The sequence below is a fragment of the Uloborus diversus genome, chromosome 9 (genome assembly GCF_026930045.1).
Source record: "Uloborus diversus isolate 005 chromosome 9, Udiv.v.3.1, whole genome shotgun sequence".
NCBI lineage: Eukaryota > Metazoa > Arthropoda > Arachnida > Araneae > Uloboridae > Uloborus > Uloborus diversus.
In genome coordinates this window covers 32,953,095-32,971,611 of record NC_072739.1, presented here as the reverse complement: position 1 = coordinate 32,971,611, position 18,517 = coordinate 32,953,095, and the positions used below count along the sequence as shown (strand labels likewise).

The 18,517-nt window shown below is 32.9% G+C and overlaps 1 protein-coding gene across 3 annotated transcripts in view; it reads right to left on the bottom strand.

Moving 5' to 3' along the window:
* The window catches only part of LOC129229939 (short-chain dehydrogenase/reductase family 16C member 6-like), a 104,035-nt gene that overhangs the window by 55,141 nt on the left and 30,377 nt on the right, over positions 1–18,517 (bottom strand). For all 3 annotated transcript variants that reach the window (XR_008581128.1, XM_054864320.1, XM_054864321.1), the window contains exons 2-3: positions 9,151–9,395; positions 6,921–7,037 (exon numbers count right to left, since the gene is read on the bottom strand). Coding sequence is in view for 2 of the 3 variants with exons in the window: in XM_054864320.1 (XP_054720295.1) it covers positions 6,921–7,037; positions 9,151–9,395 (362 nt within the window). In the remaining variant the exon portion in view is untranslated. The remainder of the gene's footprint in view (positions 1–6,920; positions 7,038–9,150; positions 9,396–18,517) is intronic.

The following is an 18,517-nucleotide window of genomic DNA, read 5'->3' as shown; positions in this document are numbered from 1 at the left end:
ATTATTTCAGAAAGAGCGTAAGTCCAATGGTCCAATTTCCGTAGGACTTACGCCCTTTCTGAAATAATCAATTCAATAACTGTAAACAAGTCAAAGATCCTCAACAATTCTAGAACAATGAAATGTAATTTTTAAGTAACACTAAAACAAAGCAAAATAATCATTAAATATCTTGCCAAGTACGCTCCTCAATATATAACGCAAAACTATAATCTTTATTCCAATGAATCATTACCGTTCGAACAGTGTCATGTCATTAAAAGTAAACAACTTGCAAAATTAAATTTAAAAAGAAAACTTATTCCACTAAATATAATTTAGAAGAATTACAAAATAATAATAATAAGATAAAAGAAATTACATGGTAAGCAACAAAATATATTTTATGTAATGGGATTATTTCCATCAGTCAAAAGTTATACGTTTAGTCACTGAAGTTGATAGAATGAGCAAAAAATAAATAAATAAAATAAAATGGAGAGAGAAAAAAATTTTATTTTCAAAACGTTTAATTTTTAATTATTTTTTAGAAATGTTAGATTTTCCAAATAAGGCGTGGTTTTTATGACGTCACAAGTGATGTACTTAGGCGCGCTATTCCACTGGCACGCTGCTTGCTTTCTACCGCGTTTCCACGTTATGATAACCAAGAAGCGAATTGAATATTGCTCTCTACGCTTGCTATCAACCGTATCGTTGCCAGTACATGTGAGTAAAGAAGCAAATTAAATATTTCGCTCTGCGCTAATGACATCAGTGAATGGTATTTCATTACTTGTGATGTCATGTGCAGAAGCATAAAAAATGAAAATGAACCTGCGCACCGATTAAAATAATTGTTAAAAACTATTATACTTTGTCAAATTATTTTAAAAAAAATGGTCAAATCCTATGTTTTTAAGAATGCTCTTTCAGAAAACAAAATTTTGGAAACGAACCCATCAATTGCTCCAAAAAAATAGTGGAAACATTACAACAGAAAATATAGGTATTGTTCGAAACCTGCTATTTAAAGAAAATGAATGATGGCATTCTAAAGAGCATTTATGGCAATTGCCAGAAAATCCGTGAAATGAAATGTTTACGCCTATTGATAACAATGACTGACTTATTGGAATTTTTAAACTATCCAAATGGGTCTAACTATAGATTTTGAGTCCTGAAATTGCTCTTTTCTAGACGTTGAAAGATAATTATTAAACCATTTTTTTTTCTTTTATTTAAATCTGATTGTTAAACATGCGTTAATTGACACAACTTTCATTATGCTACGCCAGGCAATGCAGCTAATTTATATTTTTGTTAGTATAATTTTATCTAGTAGGAAAATCATATGATAATAACTTATTTTGCTTTGTGATAAAAGATCGTATTGACATGTTTACAAACACACTAACAAAAAGAGAATCATAATCAAACAAATAAGTATATAGAAGTTGTGTGCGCTGCAAAATGATTTCTAGAGCATTTAATATTTAATCTTTTTTCTGACGGCCTCTGAAATCATCCATACAGTCTTCAAGATCAAATAAACTAGTTAGTGTTCTTGGTATTTTCGGAGGTGAGATCCTAGAAAATTAGAGTGTTAGTAAATTCCACCACCAGTTAATAAAAGTAAGAAATCACCACATTCACCAGTTTTTAATATGCAGTAAGGACTATTCATAGGAACAAAAGCACTTGAAACAGACAACATAAAGCTGAGCACATAAAACGAACTATTCTTTTAATATTAATAATCATAAAGACAAAATCACAGGCACAATCAGGGGCGCCCCGTACCTAAATTTTTGGGAGGGCAGAAAGTCTCAATTTGCCGAACGGAGCTCCAAATTTTTCCGAATGATGATCATTTTTCCGAATGGAACTCCCAAATTTCGCGGAATGATGATCATTTTTCCGAATGCAACTCCAAATTTCGCCGAATGATGATCATTTTTCCGAATGCAACTCCAAATTTTACCGAATGATGATCATTTTTCGGAATGGCACTCCAAATTTTGCCGAATGATGATCATTTTTCCGAATGGAACTCTAAATTTCGCTGAATTATGATCATTTTTCCGAATGCAACTCCAAATTTTGCCGAATGATGATCATTTTTCCGAATGGAACTCCAAATTTCGCCGAATGATGATAATTTTGCCGAATGTGACTCCAAATTCTGCCGAATGATGATAACTTTGCCGAATTGTGAGACAAAATTTGTCCAATAAGGTCAGTTTTGGGAAGTCACAATGATTTCCCATCGAGGCGTCCCTGGGTACAATGTATCACAAACAACAAATAACTGCATGGTAGTACAGGAGTATATTTTATAATCGAATAGGGAATTTCGAGACTCATTGTATATCATAAAATGAGTCTCGAAGTTACGAGGTTCTATTGTATATCATAGCTGCCAACATTGTTCGGTGTAAATTTGGGAGACGAATGTGTGAAATCAGGGAGACTTTGCACGAATAAATTTCGTGATAAAAGTTTGAATGTAAAATGGATTTTTCAAATGAAAGTACAAATTTCTTAAACCGAGACTTAACCGCACTGTGTCAAATCGTTAGTTCAGTTTTTAGTAATACAATACAACCTCGTTTATCCGAACTAACTCGGACCAATGGTAATCTGGATGGACGAAAATTCAGATAATCCGGGTAATATGCAAAACACATCCTCATATAAATAATAGCCGATGATTGAGTAACCCGCATGTTTTATCAATGAAACTAGCGCAACGGCATGATAATTTTATAATATGTTTTGGTAATGTTTAACATGCAGGAAAATGCTTTTTTGTGTCATAAAGTTTATTTTTGTAATTTTTTTTTTTTTTTTTTTTTTTTTTTTTGTAAGTTTATTTTTGCTTAGTAATAATAAACTTCACAGCAGCAGACAAAATTAAGAAAGCTAATGGGAAAACCAGGAACGGTTTACCGCATTTTTTGAGACATAAAATTTCAAGAAGGAAAATGAAATAAACTTGTTTCAAAAATGATTGGACAGTTACAAATTTCATACTCATATGAAAAGGTTTCGTTTTTTCAGATTGCGATCAACTGTAAGGATTTTCCCCGAAATTCTAATCACTGAAAAACCCCTTTTTTAAAGACTTTCGTTGTTTTAATGAAAACTCTTTAGATATTTATTTCATTAGGGAGTTTAGGAGAAGGCATCAAGATGCGGGAGTCTCCCAAATGAATCGAGAAAGTTAGAACCCATGGTATAAACAATTTCATTTGGCGTCAGGCAATTTTTTCCTATCATGTGTTTTTTGACACAAACAAATAGCAGTGAAGCAAATATAAAGGACTCAATAATATTATACAAGCAAAACAAAGTAGCAACAAGCATAAGACCTTTCCGAACATTTTCACTTGAAAAATTTCGGAACATACTTATGTGTTTTAATAGTTGGTGAATTAAGAATTCGTCCGCAGAAGAATTTGTCCGAATTGTAAATTAAGAATTTGTCCAAAATACGAAGGAAAATTAGCTTTAACTAAGATTCACTACTTATGTATGGTTTATTTTTAAACTGAAAAGTAATTTATAAATTTTAATTCGACACTATTAGTTTCGACTTATGAAACCAGCCAGTATTCATAACGTATCAGACATTTTTTGAATAGATTGTTGCATTTAAAAATTGAAAATCAATTTAAATTAGTATGATTTTGAACCCTCATTTTCTTTGATATCTATTTTTTTTTTCCTTGCTTGAGATGTGTCAATGCTGTAGCCACCGAACAATTTATATGACATTACGCATCATAGAAATTCAAACAATTAGTCATATTATCAGCTCTGCTAAACCCTTACACATTTTTCATAAGTTTATTCAACAGAATTTTACTGGATCAGATTATAACAAGGAGGATTTTTCAGGCCTCATTCTGGAGTTATAAACCAGTGGTGCTCACCTAGAAGGGGTCATTGCGGTTACTGTGGCATAGACATTTTTAGAATAGGTTGTTTTAATGGGTATTTTTCTCGTTTTTGGGGATGGGGGCTACTGATTTGCAAAAAAATAAAAGACAAATTATCTTTTATACACGGTATGAATTTATCAGTCAATACTGCGTCGTCAGAGTGTCGTTTCAATTTTAATTCCGTCATATGATTCTTACTACTGTGAGCTCCATAAAGTCTAGAACAAGTGATATAGAACCCGAAATGACACACTCTACGTGACTCTTTACAATTGCGCAAGATTTGATTATTGTTATGTGGATGCAGCTGCCGTTTTTGTCAACAGCACAAAAATGTTTAATTCTTCAAAGAGCGGAGACTTTTTGAAACTAGTCTCTTTTATGATTTATTTGTTGTGTCCTTGTCACCAGTGCAGTAGTTGGAAGGGAACGTCGTTCCCCGAAATATTTGGTTTGTTAAGATTGTAAAGATAATGTAAATGAAATGTAAATTTTCTGTTTGTGAGTTCCCCGAAACATATTTTTTAATGCAGCACTGGTGTATACACACATTATATGTGTGTACACTATTAATTCAGTTAATTTTGCACACACACACACACACACACACACACACATATATATATATATATATATATATATATATATATATATATATATATATATATATATATATATATATATATATATATATGTGTGTGTGTGTGTGAAAACTAACTCCATATGGCATGAATATTTTGGCAGGACAAAATTATGCTTCGAAAAGTCATTTTCATCAAATACACAAGTACGAACCACGATGACATTTGAACTTTTTCTGCTGCTTATACATTGTGTGTAACGAATTAGAAGTGAACGTAGATTGAAATAGGATATGCTTTAGTTTTAAATAACAAAAGCTTGCCAAATAATAATTATTATTTTGTAACGACGATGACATTCTAAATACTTTTCTTCAAAACTAGAAAAAAAAAATCCTCCTAACTATTTTTTTTTACTGTAAAAGAACTGATTTATTCTGGGCATGAAGTATATTAATCATCAAATAATGAGTTAGTTGTACGCTTTTTATGATGACTGGCATTTGTAATGAACATATTTTCCCGTAAATAATGTAGTAACATCAATTATGCGTTTTTCAAGTTAATTCCACTATTCATAATATAATTTTTACAACGAAAATCTCCAATTGTACTTTTTTCAAGGCAAATAGAGTAAAACTCCTCCTGACGGACACCCCTCTTATGTGGACAATTTTTGATTCCCCGATTTCAATGCAAATAACATTATTTTACCCCTGTCCTGTGGACACCTCTCTGTTGCGGACAAAATTGTTTGTCCCCTTAGTTTCCGGCAGTAGAGGAGTTTTACTGTATTGTATTTTTTGAGTAATAGTTTACTAAATGAACAAATCGTAAGTGTAACGGTAACATGTTATTAACAATAGTTTTCTAACGTAAATAATTAACTAAGTGTTTTTATCTTTTACCCTACTAATTTGCGCACTAACCGATTTGAATTGAATCAAAAATAGATGTAAACACCTGAAGTAGTATATTGTCAGAAATCCGAACAAATTAGGATCATAGGCAGGCAGTTCGGATTTTCAAATTGTTCGGATTTTCGAAAACGACCAAGAAAATACCCTTTAAGAAAGTAGTAAGCCATTTAATGCAATAAAGAGGTTATACAATATCGCTACAATATGTAGTTAAATTTTTAAACAAAGATTAACTCTTATTGTTTACTAAATATAAAGGGAAAATTATCCAAACTTCATAGAAGTACGTTCGGATTTTTAATGCTCGGCTCTTTGACATTCGGATTTTTGATGTTGTACTATACCATGAATTGAACACATACAAAGTCACAAAAGCTGTTAAAAACAATTGCAGTAAAGGAAAAGGGATTTACATACGTAAATAATGTTCACAAGATCACAAGGCATTTGCAGTACGTTTTCTGGTGAAGATGGTATTTTAGGTCTACGATATCATAAAATAAATTTGAAATGTTTCTGGTAGTCCAAGAAGGGGTAGATCTAATGGATAAGGAATATTTAACCCTTAACATACAATGACGTCCCGGAGACGTCAATGAGTTTGTAATGGCACATGAAATGAATGACATCTCGGAGACGTCAAAGAGTTTGTAATGACACATGAAATGAATGACATCTCGAAGACGTCAAAGAGTTTGTAATGACACATGAAATGAATGACATCTCGGAGACGTCAAAAAGTTTGTAATGGAACATAAAATGAATGACATCTCAGAGACGTCAATCTGCAACGGTACTAGAATGACATCTCGGACACATCAGTCTGCAATGGCACATAGAATAAATGACATCTCAAATACGTCATTGTATTTTAAGAGGTTAAAGCTATTTTTAAGTTGTCGTAAGTGCAAGTACTTTTATTAGTATGCAAAAGGGTTCATAATTCTAATAAAATTTCTCCAACAGTAGATTTCAACTTTGAGATAGGTCATGCTGCGTCAGAGGTAGAAACACGTTTACCTACTCTGGAAAAGCATCTTGCTGTTTGTGTATGTGTGTTTGAGTCTTCTGCTGTTACTGGCGCTCGGACAGAATTTGCATTGTTATAATTTCCACTAGGAAAAGGTTGGTTATTTTGTAATTAGTTTTAAACTCATATTTGGGGAATTGGAATAAAGCGTATTTTAGAACGACTGGAATGAATTTATAATTGGAAATGTTAATGACTGCGAGAGTAGTTGCTGACTTGTCATTATAAAGTTTTTAATTAGTAATAGATACATTTTTCAAAAAAATGTTTACCTGAACTAAAAACAATAAAATGGTTAAGAAACAATTTCTAAAAAAAGCTTATTGATTCCTCTAGCGAAATAATGGTAACCTTTTCATAACTAATATTGACACTTCAAACAAAAATTATTTTAGAACTTTCAATAAACTAACTAACATAGTATGAACATTTATGTTATTCAAAAATTTTAAAAGGTACTTACGCTTTTAAGGCGATCAATAAATTAAAAGTTTTAGGCAGTAGTAGAACTTCTTGGTTGACTAAAACTGCAGAAACAATTTCATCTGCTACATATTCAGGCGTCATCATCGTAAAAAGGCTAAAAAATAAAAGTGATATGAAATAGTTAAAACTTATAAACTCAGTACTCTAAAAGCAAAGTAAGGATATGATTATTTTTTGAACAAAATTGTGTTCTAATCCATCGAGGACTGTTGAGTTCTGTCCGTTCAAACAAATATTGCTACGAGCAAAGCATGACTATGTACGTATAGTCGGGTCTTGATAGGTTGACTTCCGAGCCTCTGAATCTTGAACGTCCTGGGTCACCATTTGATCAAATTAGGATGAGGAAAGCCAATTTGTTTCGCGATAACAGTTATTGGCATTGTGCCAATCTAAGAATTTTTATTTTCAATCTAAACATAAATGAGCTCGTCCAAGGTCAAACATCACGTTGTTAGAGCTACACTATAATTTTTATTTGCCGATAAAAATAAAACAGCGCGTATATCCGTGTACACCTGATGTAAATCTACATTTTCGGTCGATTCATCATCAAATTTGTAGTTTGTTGATGGTTATTTGTTGTGATACTGAAAAAGTCAAAACTTCAGTCACCATTACAGTCAATCACAGGTGAATGACTCGTCTACACACTTGAATTCTGTACAGTAAATTAAGCACGCGATCATTTGTATTACTGCGGATTTGTAACATATAGCACATTTTATACTTCGTCGCTGCAGAGAATCAGTAAGACCTAATCCTAGGAATAACAGTTAAGCACACTACTTCGCTTTGAGGCGACGATATATAAGTCAACAGAAAAAAAATGCTTCATATATGAGCCTTTTCATGTTGCCTTACTTATTCGACATTTCTTCGACCGCGAAATTTTTTAATTCTTGAAACGAAAAATAGATTATCCAATGAAGTAACGGCAGCTGTTGAAATCGCTACCCAAATACGTTAAACGTGAAATTTGACTGGTTAACACATTGACCGACGTCGTCGACAGCCTATATATGGACTCCCTGCGCTAAACTAATTATTTGAAACAATTTGAAGGAAAACAGTTTTATTGGACTTTTTCATGAATAATACAGCATACAAAACAAATTCTATATATTTTTTTCTAGAAATTTTCCACACTGTGATATTTTTCAAAGCAAGGGACAATCCATAAGGTAAGTTTGGTCGCACATGTTTTGCATGATAACGCGATCCCTGTCAATGTCATCATCGTCAACTAGTTCATCATCCGATAAAGTAACATATTTCACTGCATCTTCGAGCGACATATACTTATGTTTGCTCATTTTACGTTTTTATTTACTCACAGACTACAGCATAAAAAGCTCGCGCGCTATCTCGTTTGATCGCGCGCATTCCTGCTTGCATCAGAAAATGTTTTCACTGCAAACGCAGTAGTGGCCATCTTGTTTCTCCTTTTGAACCTTGTCTAAATGTTCGTCTATGCGCGGCAGAACAGCCAGGAAAGCCAATAGAATCCGCTGAAAAAGTATAGCAACGTGTTGGCTGGAGGACGAGTTATCTCGTCCCTAGCGCATACAGCATAATTCTGGAGGACGAGTTATCTCGTCCCTAGCAGTCAATGTGTTAAAGGGCTTTTTGTCAGAAGTATTGAACAAACTGCGTTGTTCTGCAGTCTAAATTTATCTTTGTATTTTCATGAAAACGAAATATTATTTCTTTCAAGGCTTGTAAAAGAATCTTTTGGAAGTTTATCCCAATTACTTGGAGATGAAGTTTTCTGGTAGAAAGTTTAGTTCAAGGCAGAACTAAAAGATTAACATTTGAAAACTAATAAAATGTCAAATTGAAAAAAAATTGTTTACAAAGTGTATACAAATCAAGATTTTAATTATTAACCAAGAAGTTTTCTGCTCTTTTGCTGTGCGATATGATTTTTGGCGTTATTTTATGCGTCTAATAAAAAAATGTTCTGCGATGAATATGTAGCAGTTATTTTGCTACTTGTGTATCATTCTCCGATTTTCGTCAAAACTGAATCCATTGCCAAATGAAAATTTCGATTACAAAATTTTGCGAAATATCATCGTTAGAAAATTCACAAATTTAGAGATTCTATTAGGGAGTCTATCGCGCATTTGGAGACATATTCGTCGACTATTTCCGCAAAATTAAAAAAATAAGTACCGTTATCAAACTATCGATTATCAACTTACCCTGGTTTCGCTCCGTCGAACATACCCGTGTTAATGAAGTACGGGCACACAACTGTTGAATGTATGCCATCATAGCCTTCAGAGTACAGTTCCAGTCTTAAAGATTCTTCGAACCCAACGGCGGCAAATTTACTGGCACAGTAATCGGTGAGTTTCACGACTCCCGCCAAACCGGCCATGCTGGCGATGGAGACGATGTGTCCATTGTTGTCTGTCATCATGTCGGGCAGAAAGGCCTTACATGTCTGAAATGCAAATAAGAAATAAGTAAGATAATCCTTGAATTCGATACTCTGATATCGATGGAAATGCTCAAAAAATCGTTTGATACACTACATGCCCTGACGCCCTGTGACAGCAAGGAACCAGTTTATGTTCTGGTACTTAAGTTGTACAACGGAGGGACGATGGGGGCGATCGCCCCTCCCTTGAGGGACTGACTCTCCACCGGAAATTTTTGGAAAATGAAGTTTAAAATCGCAAATTTAGACGAGTTTCATTGATGTTGGGGAAGTATGGGGTTGGGACCTTATCTCGGAACTGTTTCGGAATTAGTCCAAAACCTTTGTAAACAATATTTTTAAATCAGTATACAATATTCAAAAGTAAGTAATAAAAATCAATCGCCCCTCCCTTGAAAAATTTCTGGATCCGTCCTTGTTTACCACCCTGTGCACTCACATTTGACTTAGCAGGCTTAAATGCCCCTAAAGATCGTTGATGTATCTTATCTACTGCTTTAATTCCTTTTCGAACCACTACGACCCCAGATAGCACACATAACGTTTTGAACGTTGCATTAATGTTTTGAAACGGTTGTAGCAACGTTGTCAACCATTCAAACATGTTTATGAAACGCAGGACATGATCGGAGGAAGTGTTGTGACGATCTGTTGTGCTTTTAAAGAAGAAGAAGAAGACCCATAGAAAAGCTTTGCTGATTTTTCATAGTTTTCTGGCTATGTATATTTGTAGATTTTTTTTAAAATTTTGATTTCACTTGTTGATATCACATATTAAGTGTAATTACTTTTGAAGATGAATATAAGTTTTTTTTTTTTGTTACACAATTTCAAAATTGCAGCTTGTCGGCCACCTTTGAAGCAGAGTGTTCCAAAGTTGCCTCATGTGTTAAAATTAACTGTAAAATGCAAAAAAAAAAAAAAAAAAATGAAAAGAAAAGAAAAAGAAAAGTAAAAAACTGTCGGCGAGCTTTTTTACCACAAAAAAAAGTAATTCAATGTTAAATAAATAAAAATAAGAATAATTATATAGAAATTACGAGAAAAAATTTCAGTAAATATGCTTCGATCCAATGATGTCATGACTTCCCTTATTATTCTAAATAAAGAAATAAATAATGACAGCATAGCAATATGTGGAGTTAAAAAAATAATAACCCTTACTTTCAGTGAAGCATCGAAAATTACTTAACTGCATCAGTTTATATATTTTTTCTGCAGGTGTCCACTTTGGAACATGCGTATAATCACCATTTGCACGACGTAAAATTATTAATCTCTTAAACTTATCAATGTTAAAGTGAATAAAAGCGAATGTAGTTAAAGAGGAAGAAATAATGATCCAGTAAAACGTATCTTAACACAAAAATTTATGAATTTCAACTCATGTAAATCAACTAGAATACATTATTATCTGGAAATCAAAACTACTACTCCTCAAAAGTAAAGTCACTGCATATAATGTCGACGGATTTCTTCAAATTCAGCCATTTATACTACAGATTGATGTTTTAGATCGCAACACCACCATTTTGTAATAAGAAAAAAGAATGTGTGTTCTAAAGACACTTTTTTCTTCTTTTTTTTTATTCTGAACTGTTCACTACGCACGTTTTCTCTCACACCACGCTCTTGTCCTTTCTGCGCTTGACTTAGGCATATTCACAGCAAAATTGTATGTTTTAATGAAGAAAATATTTAATAAACAACGAGAAAGCTAAAAAATACTCGAAATCTGTTAGTTAATTATTGCCAAAACTATCAAACATATTACTAGCTATGCAGTTAATTTTGTTAAAAGTTAATAAACTAATTTCCAATGTGAATTTTGCTTTAAACTGACGACTTGACTTGAATAATATGTTAGCTCAATTTCGATGTCCCCCTAGTTTTGCCGACACGAAACTCCCCCCCCCTGTTTTTTTAGTTTCAATCATACTCTTTGATATATTAAAGGGGGGGGGGGATTTTTAACTGTCGACGAAACTGGGGATAACCTTTCATTTCAGCCTCAAAATTTATTCGTTAAATTTATTAACAAAAGTCACTTTCGTCACACAAAAAAGGTTGTGGATCAGAACTTCAAAGTCTTCGCATAAAAGTTTCACTTCAAAACTTTATTTTCAATGTGTGCAGTAAGCTCAGGATTATCCGCGGAAAAGGGTGGCAACGGTAATCACGGATAAGCGAATTTACGGATAATCCGCAACTTAGGTAAAACTATGCACACATACGCGAGCACATCGTGAACACAGAAAAACAACTTACACAGTATCAATACACCAAAAGCGCATATTGGAGGGCAGGGATTTTTTTTTTTTTTTTTTTTTTTTTTTTTTTTTTTTCAAGAAGGGTCCGGTCACTCGTTTACTCCTGTAGCAGTGATTAAAAATCAAGTTCCAACTAGTAAGGTTTCTGCGATCTTCGAAGGCTTGATATCATGGGAAGGGAGGGGAAGAAAAAATAGGAATGTCTGAAAATAGCGTTACGTTTAAATGTGTGCATTTATCTACAGTCATTCCGTTAATCACCGTAGGATTTTTTTTTTTTTAAAGAAGTGTCAAAGGTTGGCTGATAATTTGGAATTTACTGTAATTAAATATTTAGTGAATACGAGTATTAAATTCAAATATTATCTTGATTTTTGCTTGATAACGAACTACAAGTTGTATTGGGCATAATGATTCAAGGACCTAAATAATTTATACTGCGGCAAACACTAGTTATCTAATCTGAGCAAGACGTAAAATTTGAATTTAGACATGGAAAACCAAGGTTAAAAAAAAGAAAAAAATAATAAATAAAAATTATAGCGACTTAATTCAAGCTTGTCAATTCAAATTTCCCCATGAGGGGGGAGTAAGCATACATATTGAATGCAAATAATATCAAAAACAACATAAATCACACCCAATTGATTTTATGTAAATACAGAAAACCCCCATTAATTCGAATCCTATTAAACCGGACTGAACTTAATCCGAACAGCCTTTAAAATGTATACATACTGTATAAATAAAAGGCAAGTTTGCGTAACAATGCATTTTTGTAGGCCGTATTTTGAATTTTTGTAATGTACATTTATAATTTTCTCTTATGTAGTTTAATAATTCATTCATTTCAATTCAAAACACAATATTTACTCTGTAGTTTGTGCACTTACCTTGGCTCAATTTGTAGGCTATTTTGTGTAAGTCTTACTTTCATTAACTCGGACGACCTAGATCTCCGATTAATCCAGATAAGTTAAGTGCGACTGTGCATTAATTTCTCAAAGCCTGGGAGGGGGAGAAGCAATTCCCCCTCTTGACCTCCCTAAAATGACGAGTATGATTAAATTCTTCTTTTTTCTGTATCAGGCATAATACACGTACTACATACTCGCTAAAGAACTAAAGGAAGCTTTCGCCTCACCAACAGCTAAGTTAACCTTTTCTCTCTCTCTCTCTTTAATCAAGTCTTTGGTTCCGTCATGCGGCATTGCAATCTACAGCGTCATTTTTTTAATTAAAAAAAAATCCCCCATTTGTCGTTCTCATGTTTCTTATCTCGCCCAAAGTGCATACGCCTACAGTTGGGAAATCTAAGAATCATCCAGACTTCAGAAAACTGCTGAATAAAATTTCCGAAAGAAATGTAGAAATGAAGTTTTAAGTTTTTGAAGGGGGCAAAATTCTTTATAAAAGAATAAAAGGTACAGATGTGATATACCCCCCCCCCCATTTGGGGACACCCGATTTTTTGCACAAAATTGAAATATTTGCCTTGCCAATGAGACGATAATTTTTTAAGCATGGCATCCCTAGCGAAACTAACCTGTGTTTGGCAATCCGAAGGCAATCTTAGATCTGTTCAAACTTGTTCACTTGTTATCAATTTCACGCAGGAGAGATTCTTGTTTCTTCGTGCAATATACCTTACAGGAAAGCTTATTTTGTGTTAGTTTAAATTCAGTAGTTGTGTTTCGATGAATAAATATTAAAAAATACCAGTTTCTTCAAACTTGAACGTTAATTAAAAGTAAACTCCAACTTGGTGTGTATCTGTTAGGTGCCATTGTCATTGTTGTTTTGTTTCAGATTGAGTGTTAGGATTTATACCGTAAAAAGGTAAGCTCTTTTTTCTAGAATTCAAAAAAAAAAAACTCTCACTTCCTAAATTCTTTATTTTTACAAAATCTTGAGGGTTTCTTGTAGTTTTTAACTTTATTTTTACTGTATGTAAATTAATTTTACAAAAATAGTACGGTTATTTTATTCTAAAAGTTAATTTTTATCGATGCCACGAATTCTTTAGACATATTCTATAAACGTGCCTCCTTTAGGTACTGAATTTCTGAAAATAAGTTGACTCTAGCATTTTATAAAAATATGAAGGTGTTATTTTATGTAAAATATAATAGGTATTTTGAAAGCATGTCTGGATAGCAAATTAATGTATGATATTTTTATACTGTTTATGTTTGCGTTGTTCTGTTGAGATATTTCTATTTTTCATACATCGAAATTTGAGTAACTAAGCGTTTCCTTGGCTGAAATAGTTATTGATTTTGGGGATGTTTTCCGCTTTAAACATCGCAGTTTGAATCACTTTGCTCTTTTTTAGCAGAACATGAGAAGTTTTTGTTCGATGAAATGCATGTTGGAAAATAGCTTTTGTTTCTATTGTTACATATTTCATTGGTGAGCTGTTATAGTAATTTGTTAATTTAAACATTTTAAATACTTTCTAATAACTTTTCTTTGTGTATAAAAACTTCCTAGTTCCTGGTATTTTTGTAGCTTATATTCGCGATGTTTTTTGTTGTGGTTTTATGTTATTTTTATATATATTGTGTTCTGAAGTGCTTTGATCATGTTTTTTTATCTGAATTTTTCCTGTTGGCGCTAAAAAAGCATCGCTAAAAACGATGTATGACATATGTCGTCATACATCGTTTTCTTGGCGACGCTTTCTTGGCGCCAACAGGAAAATGTCGCCAAGGGTGGGGAATATGACATTTGTTCCATATATATTATTTTTTTAATTATTTTTAATCTGAAGGCTATTCCTATAAGCTTGGTTTGCACTAGAAAACGTTAAACAAAATAAGTAGGGGGATGTGGGGCAAAGTGAAACAGTTAAGATAACTTGATTTTTTGGAAATGAACGAATTGGAAATCTGTTCTAAAATACCGCACATAAAGAAAGAGTAGATTTTGTAATACAACTTTCATTGAAACATTATTTTTTATTTTTGGCATTAAGTTTGTACCTCCAAAAAAGGTGAAAATTTTTCACTTCTTTTCATGGGAACAATAAAATATTTTTCTAGATGAAATTTTTTATTCGACTGTTAAAGATATTTCTGATCAAATAAATGCGTAAATAAAAGAAAGAATGACTAAATGAAAAGAAAATGAAACAATAAACGAATAACTAAATAAGTTAATACATGCGAGAAAAATTAATTAATGAATAAAACAATGAATAAGAAAATAAGTGAGTGAATTAATAAAAAATAATAAGGGAACTATTAAATGGAGGAATGAAAATGAAATAATTAATGAATCCGTAAGTGATTTGATGACGAATTTAATAAGTAAATGAAATGAACTATTTCATTCGCTCCATCCACTTTGCCCCGCAAACAATTGACTAAATGTACAAAGCATTTAACACAAAAATAACTTTAATATTAAAATAAATACTGCAGCGAAATTTAGTAGGTCTCAATTAATGTTTTAAATTTTTATAACAACAACTTCATACTCACATATATATAATAGCCAATGATCGAGTAACCCGCGAGTTTCAACAATGAAACTCGCGCCACGTCATGGCAATTTGATAACACGTTTCGGAAATGGATAACATGCAGGCCTTATTATGACAAGGCTGAACTCGATCCGGTAACTTAATTGTTTTACTGGTAAGACTCGTTTCAGGGGAATGAAGAAACGAAAGAATTGTCAACAATGAATGATACCTACTCGAGTTTTAGGGTTGATTCACTAGAGTTAGGGTTACAATTTTGAAGTATCAAAATATCACCAAACAGGCAATGGCTGCGATCAAATACAGAAGCAATTTTCTCCCGTCATACCTTGATGAGCGATTTTCTAGTCATTTAATAATAACAAAAATTTTTTAACTTTCAATAATACAATATGAGTATGAATTTCTGAAAATTGTTTGTATTATCGTATTCTTTGATTTTCAGAGGTAATTTGTTTTCTTGACTGGAATAGACCCTAGGCCCACAATAATTTGGAGGTCCCCTGGAGGCTGGATAGCGAAATGCAGTGGTTGATTTACAGGTTTGGGAGCCTCGTTGTCTATCACAGAACAATGTAAATCATTTAACATGTGAAATTATGAATTTCTTTCGGGGCCTCTATTAATTGTGACATGGTAAATTTGCTATTGGCAGAATGAATAAAAATTCTCAAGTCAGAAAGGTTTTTTTTTTCCAATTAACAAATCATTATTTTTTAACTCTTATTTTTAAAATGTGTATCTTTCGTATAGTTGTATTGTTATATATACTTTTTTGAGTAATTTGGGGCCCCTTAGGAAGAGGGGGCCCCAGGCTCCTGGCCTAGTAGGCCTGTGCGGTAATCAGGCCCTGTAGACTACGTGTTACTACATAAATACAAAATATTACTAGGTAAGTGGCGCTAAAAGCAGAGTAATTATTCTACCATTTCACTTTGCCCTCCTATTTCACTTTGCCGAACATTCCCCTACATGATTCGCTGACAGACTGTAGTTTCCAGTAATAATTTTTAGTGCAGTAGTAAGCTCCCGAAAACGGCTGAAACAACTCATTAAATTGAAATCCTTTCGAAATTATATCATTAAAACGGAAAACATATGCAAGCAACACCACACTAAAGACAAGTGCGGTGTTAGTGCAAGCATTGCAATTTTGTACGAAGTTTCCCCTGCTGTCGCAACATTTAGGCTGTTAAATCTTCTCAAAATTTCTTTATCTATACTCACTTCTTTAAGACAAAAATAATTCCAATATAAGTCATCCTTGGACTATGAGTTAAAAGCCTTTTTATTTGTCTTGGAATGCTTCCTGTTTCACTTCTCGAACAATCAGCAGAACTCTTCACCAACAAGTTCATCTTCTTTTGTTGCCACACCAATAATTTTCTTGAAATGTGCTAATATTCAACAAACTGCTTTTCCTGTTTCCTTGCGCAAAAATGCAGAAGATGAAGATATGCGATGACCACTGATTAACAGATTGAGATAACGTTTAATAGATCCATTGTGATATGATTTACCGTACGGTAAAAGAGGAAAAAATGGTTCTGACCTTGAACGCTTCATGTATCTGATATCGCAGGAAGAACGTGGATCGTAGCAGCACTTGACCCATTGCCAACGGCTGTTCTCAAATAACAAGGTCTTCGCTGCTAGAATCGAGTATCATGAGTTGAAGTCAGAAATACGACGACCCACACGATGAAAAAAGAGGGATTAAATAAAGTAACTAAACAAATAAACTGGTTTAAAGAGTAGGGATTACTTTGACGGACGAACCAATTTAGATTCTTTTAAACATGATTTTATATAATAGGTAGGAAAAAACTTGCCCCCCCCCTTTTTTTTTAAATAGACTATGTTCAAAAATAAATGATTACATTGCTTTTAAAAAATAAGTTTGGCAAGTATTTTGGCATTTTGTCTGCTTCCAAAGGAGTAACCACTAACAAACAGTGCACAAAAAATCTCGATACTAAGAGTAGGTTCCAAAAGATTAGAAAATGATTCCAAGAAGTACTAAAGCAGGGGCGAGGAACCTTTCTGCATTAATCAGTCTAATATCAATCACATTAAATTTAGTAGTTTAGTGAAAAACTGCGTGATTAGAATCTTAAAGGTCAGTGCAAGGCCACGATCACATTACTTAGCTTTTCCTCCTCTATAGTCATTGTTGTAGTGTTATATTTTTTTCTTATCGGAAAAAAAATAATGAGGGGGGTGGGGGGAGTATAAAATGGTACCGTCGTTTTCCTTATGCCTTGTTCATGAAACTATAAGCGAGGGGGAAAAAGAATTGACTTCACTGATACACATCACTTTTACCATTGATACATTAAAAAATCATGCATTATTTTTTGCCTACTAAAGAATATTAAAATAAAAAGTAATGTCAAATTTGAAAAGTAGCAAAATATAACGCAGCTTCTTTCCCTGTGCACTAGTTTTTGCTTACACATTTTTAAATGACACTATTTTTTACATGGTTTAAAAATATTAAAAGCAATCTGTTTTAGGAAGAATTCACATTTGAACAGAGTAAAATCAGTCTGTTTTCGAGAGAAATGACTTTCAAATAGGGCAGAAATAAATATTACTTGGAATAATTAATGTGCCGGAACAGCTGTTCCATCCTGGGAACTGCAGCATAGCAACGAGGTATGGTACATATCATCCGTCACAGCATGCCAAGTTCAAGGCGTGCCTGGTTAAAAGTAGGCGAACACTCAAATTTTCGAAAAAAAAAATCAGTTTTGAGATTTTGAGAAATTTAGAGAGCCCCAGTGCTCTTCTTTCTAAATCCACAGTTTTTTTTTTTTTTTTTTAAATCGGTGAGTTATCAAGAAAACCAAAAGAAATTTACTAAACTCAAATGCACTGCTTATAACTGAAATTTACTTTTTCTTTCTTGAATTTCTCGTAACCTCGTTTTCAAGTTTTTATTTTCGCCAACAGCTGTAGCGAAAAACGTATTAACTCTAAAGATTTGAAATTTCGCAAATATGGTAATTGAACATATTACTGTGATATAAACCTCGAAAAGTTAATATATATGCAATATGTGGTTTTGAAATAATGATCAATTAAACTTGGGGGGAGGAGGGCAAAAATCACATTTTTCGGGGGAAATTTTCAAACATTTATCCATAAAACCTATTTTTAGTTAATTATTTCCAAATTGGAGGGTCATATCACTCTTTGGTATCCAACGAAGAGATAGACACAAAAAATTTTTAAAATTATGAAAAAAGTGAATACACAGGAAGTATTAAGGAAATTGTAGTTTTTTGTGAAAAATATGGCTTTTTTATTAAAAAAAAAATCGAGAAATTTTTTTTTTAAACAAATAAGCAGTCAAAATGTGTTAT